The sequence below is a fragment of the Gymnogyps californianus genome, chromosome Z, assembly GCF_018139145.2.
Source record: "Gymnogyps californianus isolate 813 chromosome Z, ASM1813914v2, whole genome shotgun sequence".
In the NCBI taxonomy this organism is placed as follows: Eukaryota; Metazoa; Chordata; class Aves; order Accipitriformes; family Cathartidae; genus Gymnogyps; species Gymnogyps californianus.
The window spans coordinates 71,198,360-71,215,706 of NC_059500.1; the positions used below are offsets into that span (position 1 = coordinate 71,198,360).

The following is a 17,347-nucleotide window of genomic DNA, read 5'->3' on the forward strand; positions in this document are numbered from 1 at the left end:
GTCCCAAGAAGTCTCTCCATATGTAGCCATAGACCTTAAGAGAGAACCATAATGTGCGAAGACATAGTGTGTCCCATATGGGTCCACCAAGAATTGCATGGATTTTGGAGACGACTGGTGTTGAGAGTTGGAAAGTATCATATCACAGAAGTGCAACCTTTGTTTTATTTTAGAGACATTTTCTAGTCCACTATACACGTGCCTCCCTTGTTGGCCTCATTAGGACTCTGTCATCTGCTGGTGTTTATCAAGATTTAAGATGTTATGAGAGCTTTTTTTATTTTTAAGTAAAATACTTGTAAAGTTCTTAAAGGAACTACTGTTCTGCAACACCACAGGAACTCCTGAAAAACTGCTATCTTTGTTTGACGTTTCTTGTCAATTTAATTTAAATTCTTACCAATTGTTAAGTATTCCAAATCATAAATCTAACACACACACACATATACCTGATAGTGACTAAAACTGAGGAAAAGTTAAGAGTTAACTTCTTTGTTGGAGTCCAAGTTTTTGTATTCTTTCCAGCAGATATCAGTAACATCTAAAGCAGAGAATAAAAGACAACTTTCCAATTGGCTTTAAATGCTGACATATCAGGAAAGAGAGGGCGGGAAATCAGATTTAATATTCTGACAAATGCAAGGCCTTTTCATTTCACCTGTAAAAGGTTTAAAACTTTTAGTAAGTATTTAGCGGTGGCCAGATGGTAGCAGCAATTTTTAAACAGATACTGAGATAGTGATATTATGTGTCTGGCGTTAGTCAGCTGTATCTACTTCCTGCAGATGAGTCAAAGTTATAGAGATTATGCACCAAAAACACCCCTGGGTACTTTATCATGACCAATGAGTTGTTTGAAGACATGCTGGATTTCTCAGTTTACTGAGCATCTATTATGAAGTGTTAAGACAGCATTCCCCGTATAGAGCGAGATGATTTGCATCCCAGACACATTGTCCTATCTAGACATCTGAATCCTTAGTGCTTATGTGCTTTTCTTTACTGACATGAGGGGTCACGGGCTTCATTCACTATTCACATGCACAAATATTTGTGAATAATCCTGTGTTATCTCGTTAGATATTTACCTAAAGCAGGAACTGATCATATCCAAACTTTAACCTACTGCTTTGGTATTATGAAATGCCGAACTGTTTCAAAACATGAATACGCTCAAATAAGCAAGATTTTTTAAAATTCTTTTTCAGATCATTCTAGATGGAACCGCAGACAGTCTGTAGTCTGCTCATGACACCTACCAGACATTACAACAGCACGGCTGGGAACTCATCTTCCCAAAATGTCTAAGCTGACTCATTAGTCCCTGGAGGGAGGAAATCAGATGTATTTTGCTTTATGACTTTTAAGAAAAGATTAATTTTAGGGACAGCTTAAGTTTAATACATTGAGAAAGAACTTGAGATGCACTTTGGAGGATTCCAGTCGGCCTGCTTTGCACTGAGATGGGAATGACACAATGGCTTCCAATATTCAAGAAGTGTTACAAAGGCATCAGATTTTAGAATTAAATATATTTAGATGCATTATTAAAGTAAGGAATTTTATAGGGAATAAATGTTTATTCATCATATTGATGGATAAAACCACATAACCATGAACTAATAATATACATAAAGAGATAGTTGTTACTTTTCATCTGTTATTTAAAAGATACATTTGGAAAGCTTTAAATCGGGCTTCACTGAAAACATTTATTTAAAATTGTGTGGTAACACTCAGCATCCCGTTTGTAAGTACATACAAGCAGAATTGGGAGTGGCAGTTTAGCATGATCAAGGCTATAGAAACCAGCCTGCATAACAAGGTTTTTTTTTTCTGTTTGTTTTGAAAATCACTGGAGTTGTATACTGGTTGTAGAATTTTGCTAAAGGGCAAAGAACCATGATCTGCCTTTACAGCCGTAAGCACCAGGAGAATTCACCATGAAGAACTGCAAGCCAGTTCTAGGGGGCATATGAGCTTTAAAATCTAAAAGTGTATCTGTGTGCACTCATGAACACCTTTTCAGTTGCACAGAACAAGCACTTGCACTGTTAATTGTCCATTTCATATACACAAATAAATGCATGCACAGTATAACTGGATATCTGCATAAAAATTTCTCTTAAATGTGTGAGATTATCTGAGATGACTTCTACCTTAGCTGTAGTTATCCCTGAACAGCATCATTCCTTGAAATAGATGAATATGTTACACATCCTAATGCGTGCAATAATCCCAACAGTGCCAAAGACCCGGTCACTCTGTAAAAGTGACTCCACAAACTACTGCCTTCTACCTAACCATTCTCATGAGGAATTAGAAAAATCAATTCTCTCTAATGCCTCTGTGAATTAAGACTTACCGGATCACTCAGAAGCCCATGCACAGTACAGACATCATTTATGCTCTGTGTTTTCTATTCATTCTGTCAAAAGATAAAGAAAATACGTCTGTAATCATTCAGCTGCAACTCTCTGCTGCCTTGTATATTGTTGGTTACCAAATATTACTTCTTTGTCATCCTTAGAGCCAAAACAACGTTCTGAAATATCTGAAATCCTTTTAATTAAGGTAACTGTAATGATTTCTCAATCTTAAAAGCTGCATCACACCTGAAGAGTCAAATTATAATTTAGTTTTCCGGTCTGAACCTATGTATGACATTGGAAGAATACCAGCTTCTTCCTGAATTCTCAGTGCCCTGTCAAGATTAGCATCCAGATGAAGCTGAACTAGCATCTGGATTACGCTGAATCCTAAATAGCCCGCCAAAATTAGCACTTGTCTGACATTGATTTAGCATCTGGATGACAGTAAGCTTAAGTGGGACTGGATTTTTGCCTTCAGGAAAACGGGAGTGCTTCACAACAGAGCACCTGTGTCAAATAGTGAAGCACTGAGATTCTCTTTGACTCTTCAGTCTCCCAATAACAAAAATGTTCTTTCTGTAACTAGCTGTACATTGTGTCCTTTTCTATCAGCCTCACTCCTGACCACAACAGTATTTGCATCACTGACCTTCATATTTCATTGCTGCAACTCATACTCAGGAACAAAGCTCCATGTTATAAAAACTTCAGCTGTTGTAAAACACAGCAGCCCTATGTATTTAGCAACAGGTCATGGTGATAACTTTGCCCTAGAGTTCAGCTGGCTATGCACTGAATGCAGAGTTTGATTTCAAAGTCTGTCCTGATAATCAAAGCCTTCTGTGAAATAGGATTTAAGCACCTGAGTGTCATGATAATCCCCCTAAATTCTACTACAGCTGTAAAATCCTTGGTAAATGAAGGAGCATTCCAGGGCAGGCAGAACAGAACTTCTGCAGACACAGGACTTCTTAAACTTTGTCATTTGCTCCCACAGCATAAGGAACAAGGCTTATGACCATTCACAAATAAACTCTGTTTAGATCTGCCTCTTCCCAAGATCGTTGCATATATATACAAGTATACACACAAACACATACGCTCATGTGCGTGCACACACTCTCACAATGAAGCTACAACTCCTAAAAGCTGAGGAAGAAAAGAGATGTTTAACTATTTTGAAGAGTTTGGATACTGTGGTAATAAAGGACATATAAATACAGGTATGTGCAGACATATTTATGGTATGAATTTTTACTCTTGAGATCCTAATTATTTATTCTATTTAGTCTCATTGCACTAAAATTCATTGTTTCTCAAGACTGAAGGTATGCTAATATGTAATATATTAACTTGGTTTTAAAAAAGTAAAGATTGTCATTTTATGACAGCCGGAGCAACGATTTCTATGCCTGAACAATAAACAGTTTTCTTACAGCTTTAATTTCTGTCTAACTAGTTGTCTTATTTTGTGTCCGAGTTAGAGCTTCCTACAGACAGTTCCTTCCCTGCCGCAGAATTTCAAGCCTGTTCTCCTAAGGAAACAAGATTTCAACAGTTGTGTACTCCATCCATCTGTCAGGCCCACTTTGAGCCCAGTGTTCAGTTTCAGAAAAATTGGACGGGAGGTAGAAAGCTCAAAGACAATTTAAGTTCTTCATGAAAATTGGCAGCTGTTGAGTGACAGAACTCAGAGGAAGGTATCCTTTGAGGAAAAAGTTTCAGGGTAAGCTTGGTATTTTCTGTGAGGCTTGTGGGGCTGAGTGGCGCGTTCCTGCTTCTGAACAAGCTGCGGTCTTTGCTGGGAGGGAGGAAAAGAAACCATGGAAGGATGGATACCTGGGATTACTGTGGCCTGAAAAGGGGTGTAGGGGCGTGACCCAAATCTGTATGAAACTAGACGTCATTAATTTTGCTTTTTGTGGAGCAACCTGTTTTATGTTTTTTTCAGATGAATGTTATTTATTTATTTCTAACAAATCCCAGTGATTAATTTATATACATAAGGGATGCAGAGCTGGAAGCTCTTATGTATTAGTGAAGTAATAATTTTCAAAAGGAGAGAAAACTAACAATTCCTAATGTAAGGATACATATGCAGATATCTGCCACTAAGATTATGAGTTTCTAGCAAAAGCTACTTGGATGGGATAGCCTAAATGGCTTATTTTACGTTCTGGAGGCGTTTATATCTCTTCCTAAATCTTGTCACTCAGGTCTTTATGTCACGATCTTTAGTGACCTCTGAATTAGTTTTGGCAAACTGTATGAAGTTAAGAGTTTGGTAATGTCTCTATTGAATGAATGAATTCAGGGAAAACCTTTAGCACATTTGATACTGCTGTTAATGCTACGGACAGCCTGCACACCATGGACAGGGAGGGAAAGAGCATCCTCTTTTCCCTAGCTGGGTTTTAGAGGACCTACCACTGGGGCATGCTGGCAGGAAAATCTACAAGCAGCATACATTGCCTGTTCTACAGCAGCTGTCTGTCTAAAAAGTGCAGTTCAGATTCCTGAGTTGTCTTTCACAAACACTAAAGTTATTCTTACAAAACAATGTGTCTGCAACTGTTACTCAAATTGCTTCTGAAATGAAGTCAGTTGTGTTAGTCCACTTCAGGGATGGCGTAGTTTGCTTTGCATAAGCAAAGAGTGGGAAGAAAAGCAGAAAAGCAAATTTCTGTTAATTAAAACATACTCGTGGACAAGAAAGTTTGCCCCTTCTCATTGGTTTTGTGTGAAAAATTTTCATTAATTTGCATTCATAAGAATAACTGCATTTATTTCGCTCTTTCTGAAGCATCCTCCTCTTTTGGAATTTATGAAGTAAATTATATGACCCAACTACGTAATCACTGATGAGGGTACACACGTTGCACGCAAAATGCAAGCACACATGGATAGAATTTGGGATCAGAAATTCAATCAGACTACACCTCCTAATGTGTTCATCCACCTGCCTTGTAAGATTCTGACATGCTGCACGAGTGACGTGTTCTCTAAGCATTAGTCTGGAGTTTTCCTCTGGATAATTAGAATTAACAGCTGTGGTCAGCTAGGCTGAAAATCTAAGGACTCAGTTTTGTGAAACGTTACCGATGGTCTGTTTACCTCGTCCTCTGTGAATGCAACTAACACTGATAGCGTTATCATTTTCAACACAAAGACAGGGCTACCATTTTCAGGTATCAGTAGTACTTACAGGCATATAAAGAAAGTCTAGAGAATGTAAATGATTGGATTAGTTAATTATATAACTGGTTATTAATTAAATGATCACAAGAAGGCATTACTCACAGACTTCAATAAGGAGTAGAAATGAACAGTTGTCCTAGATTGGAACTGCACTAGAAGTAATACGTAAATTCTTTTGGACGAAAAAAGGCTACATTTGGAGACCTTCTCATGTAAAACTGCTGGTACAGTCGTGCATTGCCAGTTTTGCAGCTGGTGTAACAACTTAGGGATAATTTAGTGTTTACACAGAAATTTTTCCAGTAACATTGCTTTGTAACACAGAATAGATTATTTTATTACACAGGGTTTTTTTAAAGTCCACTATATAACTTGAAGAATGTAGAGCTAAGGATGCCTGGTTTTCTATGGATTTGTGTCTCGAAATTTACCTCATGTATTGTAACTCCTTGGTGGCTAAAATGGGCATTACCCTGAAGTGTTTTCCTTACGGCAGGCAGTATTGAGGTGGCTATTTCCATAAGGAATTTTTAAGTACTCTGTGCCCAAAACAAAGCTGGTCGTGGTCAGCCAAGGGTTTAAAAAGTTATTACAGTGGGAATTCACGCCTGGTGCATACTCGTATCCTGTAAGAATACCAGGCTAAAATGCCTAAGCTTATTCATTTAATTCTGTATGAACAAATCTGTCCCTTAATGCACTGGGTATATTGCTCTGAAGTCATTGAAAATGGGGCATGAAGACATGTCATCTATCACAAACTGTGAATATATTTCAAAATAAGTGTCATTTGACAGATACTTGTGTCTTGTTCCTGTGTACCAGGTGTATGTTCAAATCAAAAGGTGTAGTAAGGGAGAGGTTAAGTAGCGTCTATTGAACATTTTGTAAGTAGGTCCATTTACAAAGTAAGATGCAAACTGCAAGTAACATTCCACAAACTCTATCTTATGTGTTACAGAAAGTTTAAACCTTTTTCCATGTAGACAATGGGGTGTCAGACAATCTGTGTACCCTTCAGCTAGTCTGTCAGAGACTTCCTTCTGGGAACCCTGGATGAATCACTTCATGCTCTGTGCCTCAGCTCTGTTTCCAGTTCATTAAGATATCATCTACTGTTTTGAGTTTACATTTTAAAATATGTATTTCACATTTTATGCTTATAATGCTTGCTGTGGGCATTAATTCAAAAGACCATATCATAATAATTGCATGGCCTCAGAGTAAAATACTGTTCCATATTCAAGCTTGCCTTAGTGGTTGAAGCTGATTTGTTTTTCAAACAAAGATCAAAACACTTCAATTTAAATAGGTAATACATGAAGCACAGAATCCTAGAGGAGCAGCTCAATGGTCAAATAAGTTATAAAATAGATACCATTCAGAACAGAGCTGTAAATTTTCAAAACCTCTTCTATCATTTTTGTATCCAGGATCTCGTGTTATCTACTGCTTTGTACAATCCAAAAGTTAATAGCTATACAGAATGGTTAATAGCTATACAGAATGAGGCATTTTCTGGTTAGCAAGGGAGTTAGTTACGTTTAATTACTCTCCTGGTAATCTGGTTTGCGGTCGTTTCCTTCAAGGCTAAGCTAATCAGTAGGTAGAAAATCCTCCGAACCGTCAGTAAAGACTGGATGGCGCTTTTGTATTGTTATACAAGAGTAGGGAAGGGCTGAATGGCTTTAGGTACTCTCATTTCCTAAGACTCTCTTAGCAAAGCAGTGTAGAAGGGTGGTGCACTGACAGGTAAAAGCTGCTGCTTCAATCCCTCCCCACAGCGAGAGGCCATGACTTGCCTAAAGGAAAGAACTGGCATAAGGTAATGAGAAAAACGTCCGTAAATGAGGCTTTCAGTGCAGAAGTACTGTCTGTGAAAGTCAGTACCTGAAAAGGCAGTTATTAATAATGATGTAAAAACCCCACAGTATTTCTAGATAGCTTACTTACAATATTAAAAAGTAACTCAGGATCGATTCTTTTTTTTTACCTGGACTTGCAAAACGCAGACTCACGTGCCCTCACAGCACTGCTGGTCTTTTCTCAAGCCTGCTGCTTTCACCATGTTGCCTTTTTCTGCGCTTCCTCAGGCAGCGCGACAAACGTGATAGAGACCAGAACAGTCATGAATAAGAGAGATTGACTTCTCAAACTACATGCTTCTCATCAGACCCTCACAAGATGCAGTATTTAGTCCTTTTAAAACAAAGAACCTGTTGTGTTTTTCTAACTTTCAAAGCCCTTTTCCTCAAAGTTGAACAAGGAAGCAAGCCAGCTTCCCTGCCAGGCACCTCGCTGAGGTCCACCTCAGGATTTCCAGTCTGTTTCGTGCCAACTCCCGTCTCCATCAGCTAACACAGAGGACGCAACGGGCTTTATTTTACAAACCGTTAGCACAGGAGGAAGCTGAGCGGAAGGCCGCAAGGGGACACAGGAGGCGTCCCTCTGGGGCGGGGGAGCCGAGGCAGCCCGGCTGAGGGGACCCAGCCCCTCACAACGCCCGGCGGCGCCAGGGGCGCACAGCCCGCGCGCCAGCCTACGTGCCTCGAGCCCCGTCCCGGGGTGGGGCGGGATGGGGTGGGGTGGGGGAGAGACCGTGCGCTAAGCACATGCGCAGTGCGTGCCCCCAAGGCGCGGGAGGGCGAGCACTCGCCACGCGCCGTCCCCGCCCTCCCGTCCTCGGGCCGGCGCGGTTGGTCGAGAAGGGCGCATGCGCACGCGGCGCCGGGCCCGGCTGGGGCGCGCTCCCCGCTGCCTCTGCCCCGACCCGCGAAGGGTGGGTGGGCGTCTAGCGGCGCTCTTCCGTATTGGTGGAGGCGGCGCCTGCGCGCGGGGAGGGGCGGGGCGCCGCGGCACGGCCGTGCCATGTGTGCAGAGCGCTGCCCGGGCGCGGAGGCAGCCTCAGAGCCGGGGCAGCCGCCGCCGGGCAGCGCTGCGCCCTCCCGCCCGCCGGCCGCAGGCTCCCGCCCCGGGGGGGGTGAGCGAGCCCGGGCGATGTCCTCCGCGCGGGGCTTCCTCTACGGCTACTTCTGCCTCGCCAGCCGGGCGGCCGCCCGCCGTTCCCCGCTGCTCTGCCAGCGGGCGGCGGGGGCTTCCTCCGCCCTGCCGGGGCTGCCGCTGCTCGGCGGCGCTCGCCGGCGCCTCCTCACCCTCCGCGGGCTGAGCCCCGCCGCCCGCTGCGCGGCGGCAGGGCGGGGGGCGGCGGCAGGGGCCGGGGCCGGGGCCGGGCCGTGCGCGCCGCGGCGGCGGGGCTGCGGCGGGCTGGGGGCGGCGGGCGGCGTGTTCCGGCCGTCGCGGGTGGCGGTGGTGGTGAAGACGACGCGGTACGAGTTCGAGCAGCAGCGGTACCGCTACGCCGGGCTCTCCGAGGAGGACCTCAAGCAGCTGGTGAGCGGCGGGAGGGGGCGGCGGTCCCGGCCTCCCCGGGCGCTGCCGCCGGGGTCGCGGCGGGGCCGGGCTGCGGGGCCGGGCGCGGGGAGGCTTGAGGAGTTACCCGGGCGATGCCCGGCCCGCGGAGGGGCCCGCCGGCCCGGAGTGGGCCTGGGGCTTCCTCTCGCCCTGGTGCGCGGGGCGGCGCCGTGGGCCGGCGGCCGGGGCGGGTGAGCGGGCGGGCGGGCGGCCCCTCCCGCCGCCTCCCGGGGCCCGTCAGCCCGACTCCGAGCTGGCGAGCGGCGCGGCCCGCCGTGGTACCCTGGGAGAGGGGCTACCGCGGCTTAGCCGCCCTTCATTCATCTGTTGCAAATCACCGAGGGATTTGCGTAGTAAGCGTGTTTGGGTTTTATCCTCGGAGTGATTCCGGCAGCCTTCGGCAAGCTGCAGGTTTTTTCTTGCAGTGTGTAATATAAAGACTATATTTAGAGAAGCGCATGCTGAGGAAAGCACTATGTTGTGAAAATCCCCTCTGAGACTTAGAGAGGACTCATTTCTTCCTGCCCTTACCTCCGTATCCTTGCCTCGCTTCCTCACTTCATCTTTCAGGTATTTTTTTAACAACTCCCCAGCTAAACAGCCAAATCCCTGTCACATCCACCTGTCTTGCTACAGTTTTTAGAAAAGCCTTTTTCTTTGGACTTTAACAAATGTTCAGTACAAAAATAGGCAGCTGTTCCATTACTGAAGGTATACTAAGGAAAGCAGGTATCTCTAAGAGTTGATACATGCACCCGGTGTCTAGTGTCTTCATCTTCACCAAGCTCAGTGACCCCATCCTATCCTCCACGTAACCTGTGACTGTCTCCTTCCAGCGCTTATCTGCCACCCGTGGCCTAAAGGGTGGTACCTGCTGGAGTTACTTTGGTTGCCAGCAGTCTGTGCAGACCAGGTCATGAGCTTGTATTATTGTCTTTAGTCTGAATAAGACCATTAATTTGGGTCTGTCTAGTCTTTGGTCTCTTACAACTGGAAATATTTTTAGAGCTCTATTTGTTCTCAACATTTGTTTTAAACTTGCAAATGTGCTTAACTTATGCAGCGGGGACAAATGCTATGGTTACGTAGCCTTGCTTTGCAAAGCACTGGGATAAAAAGTACAGTATCTAAAGCAAGATAGTGCTTACACTTTTCTGTGTACTTCAGTTGATCATCCACCTCCTATGGAATTCCTGTCCAAACGTTTTCACATATTTTGTAAAGCTCTCTAGTCAAATTTCATATGGCACCAAGTTTAATGTGGAAACATCAGCCTGTGTTCTTATCTCATCTACATGTAGGTTCCTGTTGCTGAGATGTCCCCGTATTTCCTTTCATAAGGTGGCTATGGAGAAGCAATGTCTCTCACAGCTCATCTAAGACTGGTTTTCCGTCTTCATTTAAGGTTCTCTTGGGGAAGCATTTCTTGCTGTTAAGTATAGAGAATCAGATTGTCCTCAGTGCACAGCTGTATTCAGTTTGCGTGGCAAGGTTTTGGTAGCGGGGGGGCTACATGGGTGGCTTGTGTGAGAAGATGCCAGAAGCTTCCCCTGTGTCCGATAGAGCCAATGCCAGCTGGCTCCAGGATGGACCCGCTGCTGGCCAAGGCTGAGCCCATCAGCAACGGTGGTAGCACCTCGGGGATAATGTATTTAAGAAGGGGGAAGAGAAAACTGCACAACTGCAGCCGGAGAGAGCAGTGAGAATATGTGAGAGAAACAACTCTGCAGACACCAAGGTCAGTGGACAAGGAAGGGAGAGGAGGTGCTGCAGGCGCCGGAGCAGAGATTCCCCTGCAGCCTGTGGTGAAGACCATGGTGAGGCAGGCTGTCCTTCTGCAGCCTGTGGAGCAGATAATCCACCTGCAGCCCGTGGAGGACCCCACACTGGCACAGGTGGATGCCCGAAGGAGGCTGTGACCCAGTGGGACGCCCATGCTGGAGCAGGCTCCTGGCAGGACCTGTGAATCTGTGGAGAGAGAGGAGCCCACGCTGAAGCAGGTTTGCTGGCAGGACTTGTGACCCCGCGGGGGACCCACACTGGAGCAGTCTGTTCCTGAAGGACTGCACCCCGGAAAGGACCCATGCTGGAGCAGTTCGTGAAGAACTGTAGCCCGTGGGAAGGACTCGTGTTGGAGAAGTTCGGGAAGGACTGTCTCCCGTGGGAGGGACCCCACGCTGGAGCAGGGGAGGAGTGTGAGGAGTCCTCCCCCTGAGGAGGAAGGAGCGGCAGAGACAGTGTGTGAGGAACTGACCGAAACCCCCATTCCCCGTCCCCTGTACTGATGAGGGGGAGGAGGTAGAGAAAATCAGGAGTAAAGTTAAGCCTGGGAAGGAGGGAGGGGTGTGGGGAAGGTGTTTTTAAGATTTGATTTTATTTCTCATTATCCTGCTCTGGTTTGATTGGTAATAAATTAAATTAACTTTTTTCCCCCAAGTCGAGTCTGTTTTGCCCGTGACAGTAATTGGTGAGTGATCTCTCCCTGTCCTTATCTCAACCCATGAGCGTTTCATTATATTTTCTCTCCCCTGTCCAGCTGAGGAGGGGAGTGACAGAGTGGCTTTGGTGGGCATCTGGCGTCCAGCTGAGGTCAACCCACCACAGCAACTAAAACCAAGAAAAAATGGCGTGTTTGGTCACCTTTCCCTAACCGCTTGTGTACAGGCAGGACTGGGACAGTGAATCAGTTAGTGAGGAGTGTCGTTAGTGTTGCACAACCTTAAAGGTGCTCTCGACTGAATGTAGCAATAGCTGCAGTTTCTCTTCTCACAAGAATGCATGTTTTGCATGATCAGTAACCTGTATCAGTCTGAAGATGCATTTTAAAAAAAGTAACTGTGAATGCACAGTGTCTGATTGTAGTAGTTGCAGAAACACCTTAGAGTTTGTCCTTTTGGAGAAACTTACAGGTGTAAGGTAATTCTCCATATTTGGGAGAATTCTAGAATTTTTATTCTAGGACTGGTGCTTTTTTTAATCTAGCTTTCCCCTGAAAATACCTCCATGTGAGGAACTGCAGCAATAAAACTCATAGTGTTGCCAGGTAGACAAAGCCTAACTTGCCTAACTATGTGTATAGCAATATTGTTAGGCTCTGCCGTATGGGTGGGAATACAAAGATTTGTGCAAGAACACACTGAAAAGGTCTTCCAGAATTATATTTTTGAAATAGGAAATAAGAGTGAAGGAATTCTCCTTACTGTCTGTTTCTCAAATTTTTTAGCTGACCTATAAAAATTTCTGTATTTACATTCTGCTGTGACTCTAGTCTCAGATTTTTTCCTCAGACTTTCTGAGCTAATGGCAGCCTCAGTAAATAGGTTAGGTGAAGGTTCAGGAGACTGTTACCCTCTGTGTTGTGGACAGAGATCAATTCTTAGCAGAGCGATTGCTGCAAAGTGTCCTTCCCCCTCTGTGCTGCGTCCTTTGTGAGCAGCTTGGGAACATGATGTGTTTTGCTTCCTGAGGTTACCTGCACTCTGTGTTCTGTGTATCCCTGCTTCTCCAGGGGAGACTTCAGAAGCTGGTCCCAAGGCTTCTGGTCTCTGAGATATGAGGCTGGACGCTGCCCTTGGACATGCAACAAGTCCCTACTGCTGCTACCCAGGGTGATGCTCAGTTTATCCTGAAGGTGGTGAATTGAAGCGATCATGAATCTGGCATGGGAGCTCAGTCACGCCAAATGGCTGCACAGGGGACAGAGTGGGAGCTGAGGCTCATGTGAAAGCCTGCTGTTGGGGTAGCAGCAAAGAGTGAAAGCAAAAGTGCACGGGAAAGGTTTGGCTCACCGGATGCTGTAAGCTGTTAGCTAACCCAGACGGGGGCCGGGGGGGGGGAGGTGGTGGAGGTGGGGATTGTGTTACATTGCAGGGGCTCAAGCTCAGGTGACCCTGGAACTGGCTTGTGGTGTGGTAGCATCACGGTGTGAGGGAGCCAGTACCCGTGGAGGAGCATGGTGCTCTTGTCTGCCATGGATCTTCAGACGTCCAGACACTGGCTATCTGAAATACAGAAATACAATTTCAAGGCAATGTTGGAGGCTTAGATTTGAGAAGCCGTACCTGGGCTTGTTTGCTTACCGGTTGTGGGCAGACAAGATGTTTGCAAGTTCCTAGGAGATAACCGACATCCCTACTTGGAAGCTTCAGGCTTTAATATAGCACAAATAACGATCATCGTGGGCTTAAGCAGTTGTGCCTGATCACAGGACAGTTGTGCCTGAGACAGGAGAGCAGACCTGAATTTAGCTGTTGCAATCAGTGTGTTTATGTATTAAGACAGAAAATGCAGCAAGTCACTTAATGCAGAAGTGACACTGCATGTGTGCCTTTGGGCACACATCCTAATTAGATGGAATTCATTCCATATTTAAGGAGGCTGAAGATGAATCATTGGCATACACCAATAGATACTAAAACATGATCCGGATCGTAGCATGTATCATATATATGATATACTATATAAACCACAGTATACTCCAAGAAGCAGAATATCGGAGCTGGCTGGCTGACACTTCTAATAGGCGATAGAGGCCCTGAGCACCTGCGGCCTAAATACTTTTGTGGCCTTTCTTTTGGACACACCAAGTGAGTTGTAGTATACAAACACTATTAAAGGTTGCAAAGTCAAAGCTGCAGAGTCATGATTCCCAAATTCTTTCTCTGTGCAAACAGAGACGGGAGAGGTGAAGAAGCAGTCCTGACAGCAGAAGAGCAGAACAGATCGGGGAGAGATGGAGAGCAAGGGCAAACACTTGAAAGAGTGTTTAGTAGATCTGTGAAAGATAAATCTTTTATTGCATCTCTACATACATGTTATGCATGCTTGCTCCAGGTTGTTGTTTTTATGTATCTTGTGGCAGATACTCTTACACACTTACAGATGAGTCTTTTAAATCTGTTCATGACTGTACCTAAACACATCTGACTATAATAATTAGTGTTCTAATACTGACCTATTCTGAAAAGCGTAATTAAGCGCTCTGAATGCAGTTGTACAGGGGAGGTTTTCAGAGTCTTCAGTTCAGAAGGGAGATTAGACACCTACAAAAATGAGAGATTTCTAATACTAGGAAAGAAAAATGCCCCCAAATTTCTAACACTTGCTGTTATCAGCTTTAAGTTAAATAAAAATACTAGTAATTTTCCTAAGTCCCTACAAACAGTTTGGTTACCAGAAATGACAGCAATTTGAATTTCTTCTGGCCTGGTTATTGGGATTGGCATCTAAATATGGCTGGTTACAAAAATGAATGATCCAGTCAACTAATACTGAAGGCTACTCTATGTCCTGGCCGTTTATTTCACTCTCAGCAAACCCAGGCAGAGCAAGTATTGCTGTTGTCCTTATGTAAACTAAGAGAACTTAATATCCCAGTAGTAGATAAAGCTAATTTCCTGAGTCCTGGTTTTTTGTTTGATAGCACAGTTGAGATGCAGCTGCCGACTTCTCATTGCTGGAAGGTATTTAGGGAAGGTCAACAATTTAGCTGTCCAAACACACTTTATATGCAGTTTTAATTACCTTTGATAATGTCTTGTCAGATGAAAAGTTATATTCATTTTTGTCTTAATTGGAGGAAAATGATTCAGTGTGAACCACAGCTGATACTCTGTTGTGGCTGGTTTATGTGTCTCTATTTGGAGCGGGGAGGGAGAGCAAGGAGTTGGAGGTTTGGAACAAGTTTTGGCTCTTTTGAACCACTGCAACAAATTGACGGGTGGTCATCTCAGAAAACTGAAGTTCATATAGCTTTCTTGAAAACTCGTATCTGGGTAGAGAAAAGGTAACCTGTTAGCAGGATATTGCCTCCCCTAAAAGAGGCACAGTGGGAACTCATCTTCAGCATAGGGCGCCAACAACATGCTGAGCAGGGCTGGTCAGGAAGGAAGGAAGGAGTGTCTCCGAGCAGGTAGGAGAGGTTCAGTTGGAGCTCGTATGTTCTTGTGCACCAAAACAAAACCCACAGAATTGTGGGGGGTGGGGGGTGTGTGTGTGTGTGTAGAACACCACTACCCCCCCACCCCCCAATTCCTAATTTAGATGCTTACAGCACCAGCTGTTACTAATCTGCACATTAAAGTTTTCATGTTTCTTAAAAAATTCTCTCTTCGGGGAAATGTACTATATTACCTGTAACTTGATAGGTGATTGATTATTTTTTTTTTAATTACAGAAAAAAATTCTTTACCTTCTTTTACATTAAATGGTGAAAGATACATTTTTAGTATCACTTTCGAATTACCTTTCCTAAGTACTAGTGTTTCAGGTTTGTGAATGTCACACCACCACCCCAAGGTAGGCTTTTGGAAACTAGCCAGGTATTTCATTCTTAGATTTCTGTTTTAGAGAACTGCACTTCAATCCAGATGCCACTAGAACTCTGTTTAGAAAATGTGACTCAAATATTTTCAAAACACTAGGATTTTTACAGATGCAAGGAAGGTAGCAGAAGGAAAAAGTAATACGCAAACTTCAAAGTTCAACTGAATTCTAATTTTAAACTGAAATCAGATAATTCAGCAGTTTTTTTCCTTCAAAAATTGTGTATTAATTTTTTTCTTGGGGAAAAAAAAAAGTTGGGCTGTTTTAAAAAGCAGTAAGTATTAGGGTATTTACCCCTGTGTTCTCTTGTGGATTCAAATGTACTGTGGTATGTTTGAAGGTAGTATCTTTAAATAGAAACTTAATGAATGAAGTGGTACTGTGAAGCTTTTCATTGTTCTGTTGAATTCAGACTACCCATCTCTACTTATTTTGTAATGTGAATTATTTCATTAGATGTTATAGGGAGCACATAAAGTGTTTAAAAACTAGTAGGACTGTACTTGGCTCTACCTCACCCTGAAAAGAGGGGGAAAAAAATACCATCTCAATCTACTGAATTTGAAGCATACAGATTTCAAGACACAGGTTATAGTACACCAAGATTATATAAAGCTACAGACACTTTTTTTCAGAAATAAAATTTTCGAGCTAGTCCACTGGAAACTGAGATGGGTGTAAATGTTTTTCGAGTTACACAACCACAGTGTGCATTTGTTTATCTTTACCTTTGAAATGTGATTTACTTGCATCAATGTTAAGTAACTTCAGTTGCATCTGCATTATTAAAAAGTTCCTTCTGTGTTTTCAGTCTGTCATAAGAGGAGTCTGGAAAATGATGGAAACAAATAAATGGGATGTAGTAATTCCTTTTTCCATAGCATTTTTTTTTCCAGCACACCATTCAAGTATACTCAGTCATATATAGCAAATAGATGCAAAAGTAGGGCATTTCAGTGTACCTGAATTAAACTGCATGGACTGTCTCACCAAGCATCTGATACTTTATACAGCTGAAAAAGGCTGCTTTTTGGAAGTGACTTTAATATTGTTTAGTACTTGGCTAGTTGTGATTTTTGACATTATGTTGGTGTCCTGCTGAATTAATGAGAACTGAATGATTGAATTGCCTGGATTGCACTGGGTTTCTAGAAACCTGTTAGTGCAGAAAGTAGTTACAGCTCTGTTTATAGTTAACACAACAATTTGCTCTGCGTTAGCCTTTGAATTACAAACCACTATGTGTATTCTTCAGTTGTGGTTAAAATGACAATAATACTTTAATGTGGTAGATTGTCGTGGTTTAACCCCAGCTGTGCAACTAAGCACCACACGGCCTCTCACTCACTCCCCCCTGGTGGGATGGGGGAGAGAATCAGAAGGGTAACAGTGAGAAAACTCCTGGTTTGAGATAAAAACAGTTTAATAGGTAAAGCAAAACAATGGATTCATTCACCACTTCCCATTGGCAGGCAGGTGTTCAGCCATCTCCAGGAAAGCAGGGCTCCATCATGCCTAACTGTTACTTGGGAAGACAAACACCATCACGCTGAATATCCCCGCCCTTCCTCCTTCTTCCCCCAGCTTTATATGCTGAGCATGACGTCATAAAGTATGGAATACCCCTTTGGTCAGCTGGGGTCAGCTGTCCCGGCTGTGTCCCCTCCCAGCTTCTTGTGCACCCCCAGCCTCCTCGCTGGTGGGGTGGTGTGAGGAGCAGAAAAGGCCTTGACTCTGTGTACGCACTGCTCAGCAGTAACTAAATCAGCCCTGTGTTATCAGCACTGTTACCAGCACAAATCCAAAACATAGCCCCATACTAGCTACTGTGAAGAAAATTAACTCTATCCCAGCCAAAACCAGCACATAGATGAAGAATTAGAAAACAGTTTATGGCATTTTTATTTTTGTTCAGATATAGATCAAACTCTTGCCCCAAAGCAACATTTCTGTAAAGCTTCGGGAACATGATGTTGCCAGTTTCATTTACCAAGTGAAGAAATTACTGAAGTCAGCTACTACAAAAGTAATGGCATACAAAA

At 43.9% G+C, this 17,347-nt stretch overlaps 1 protein-coding gene across 1 annotated transcript in view; it reads left to right on the forward strand.

Moving 5' to 3' along the window:
• The first annotated feature begins 8,567 nt into the window (after nucleotides 1–8,567).
• The window catches only part of NADK2 (NAD kinase 2, mitochondrial), a 36,238-nt gene continuing 27,458 nt past the window's right edge, over nucleotides 8,568–17,347 (forward strand). Inside the window, exons 1-2 of the mRNA XM_050913625.1 lie at nucleotides 8,568–8,764; nucleotides 8,846–8,960. Coding sequence (XP_050769582.1) covers nucleotides 8,568–8,764; nucleotides 8,846–8,960 — 312 coding nt within the window. The remainder of the gene's footprint in view (nucleotides 8,765–8,845; nucleotides 8,961–17,347) is intronic.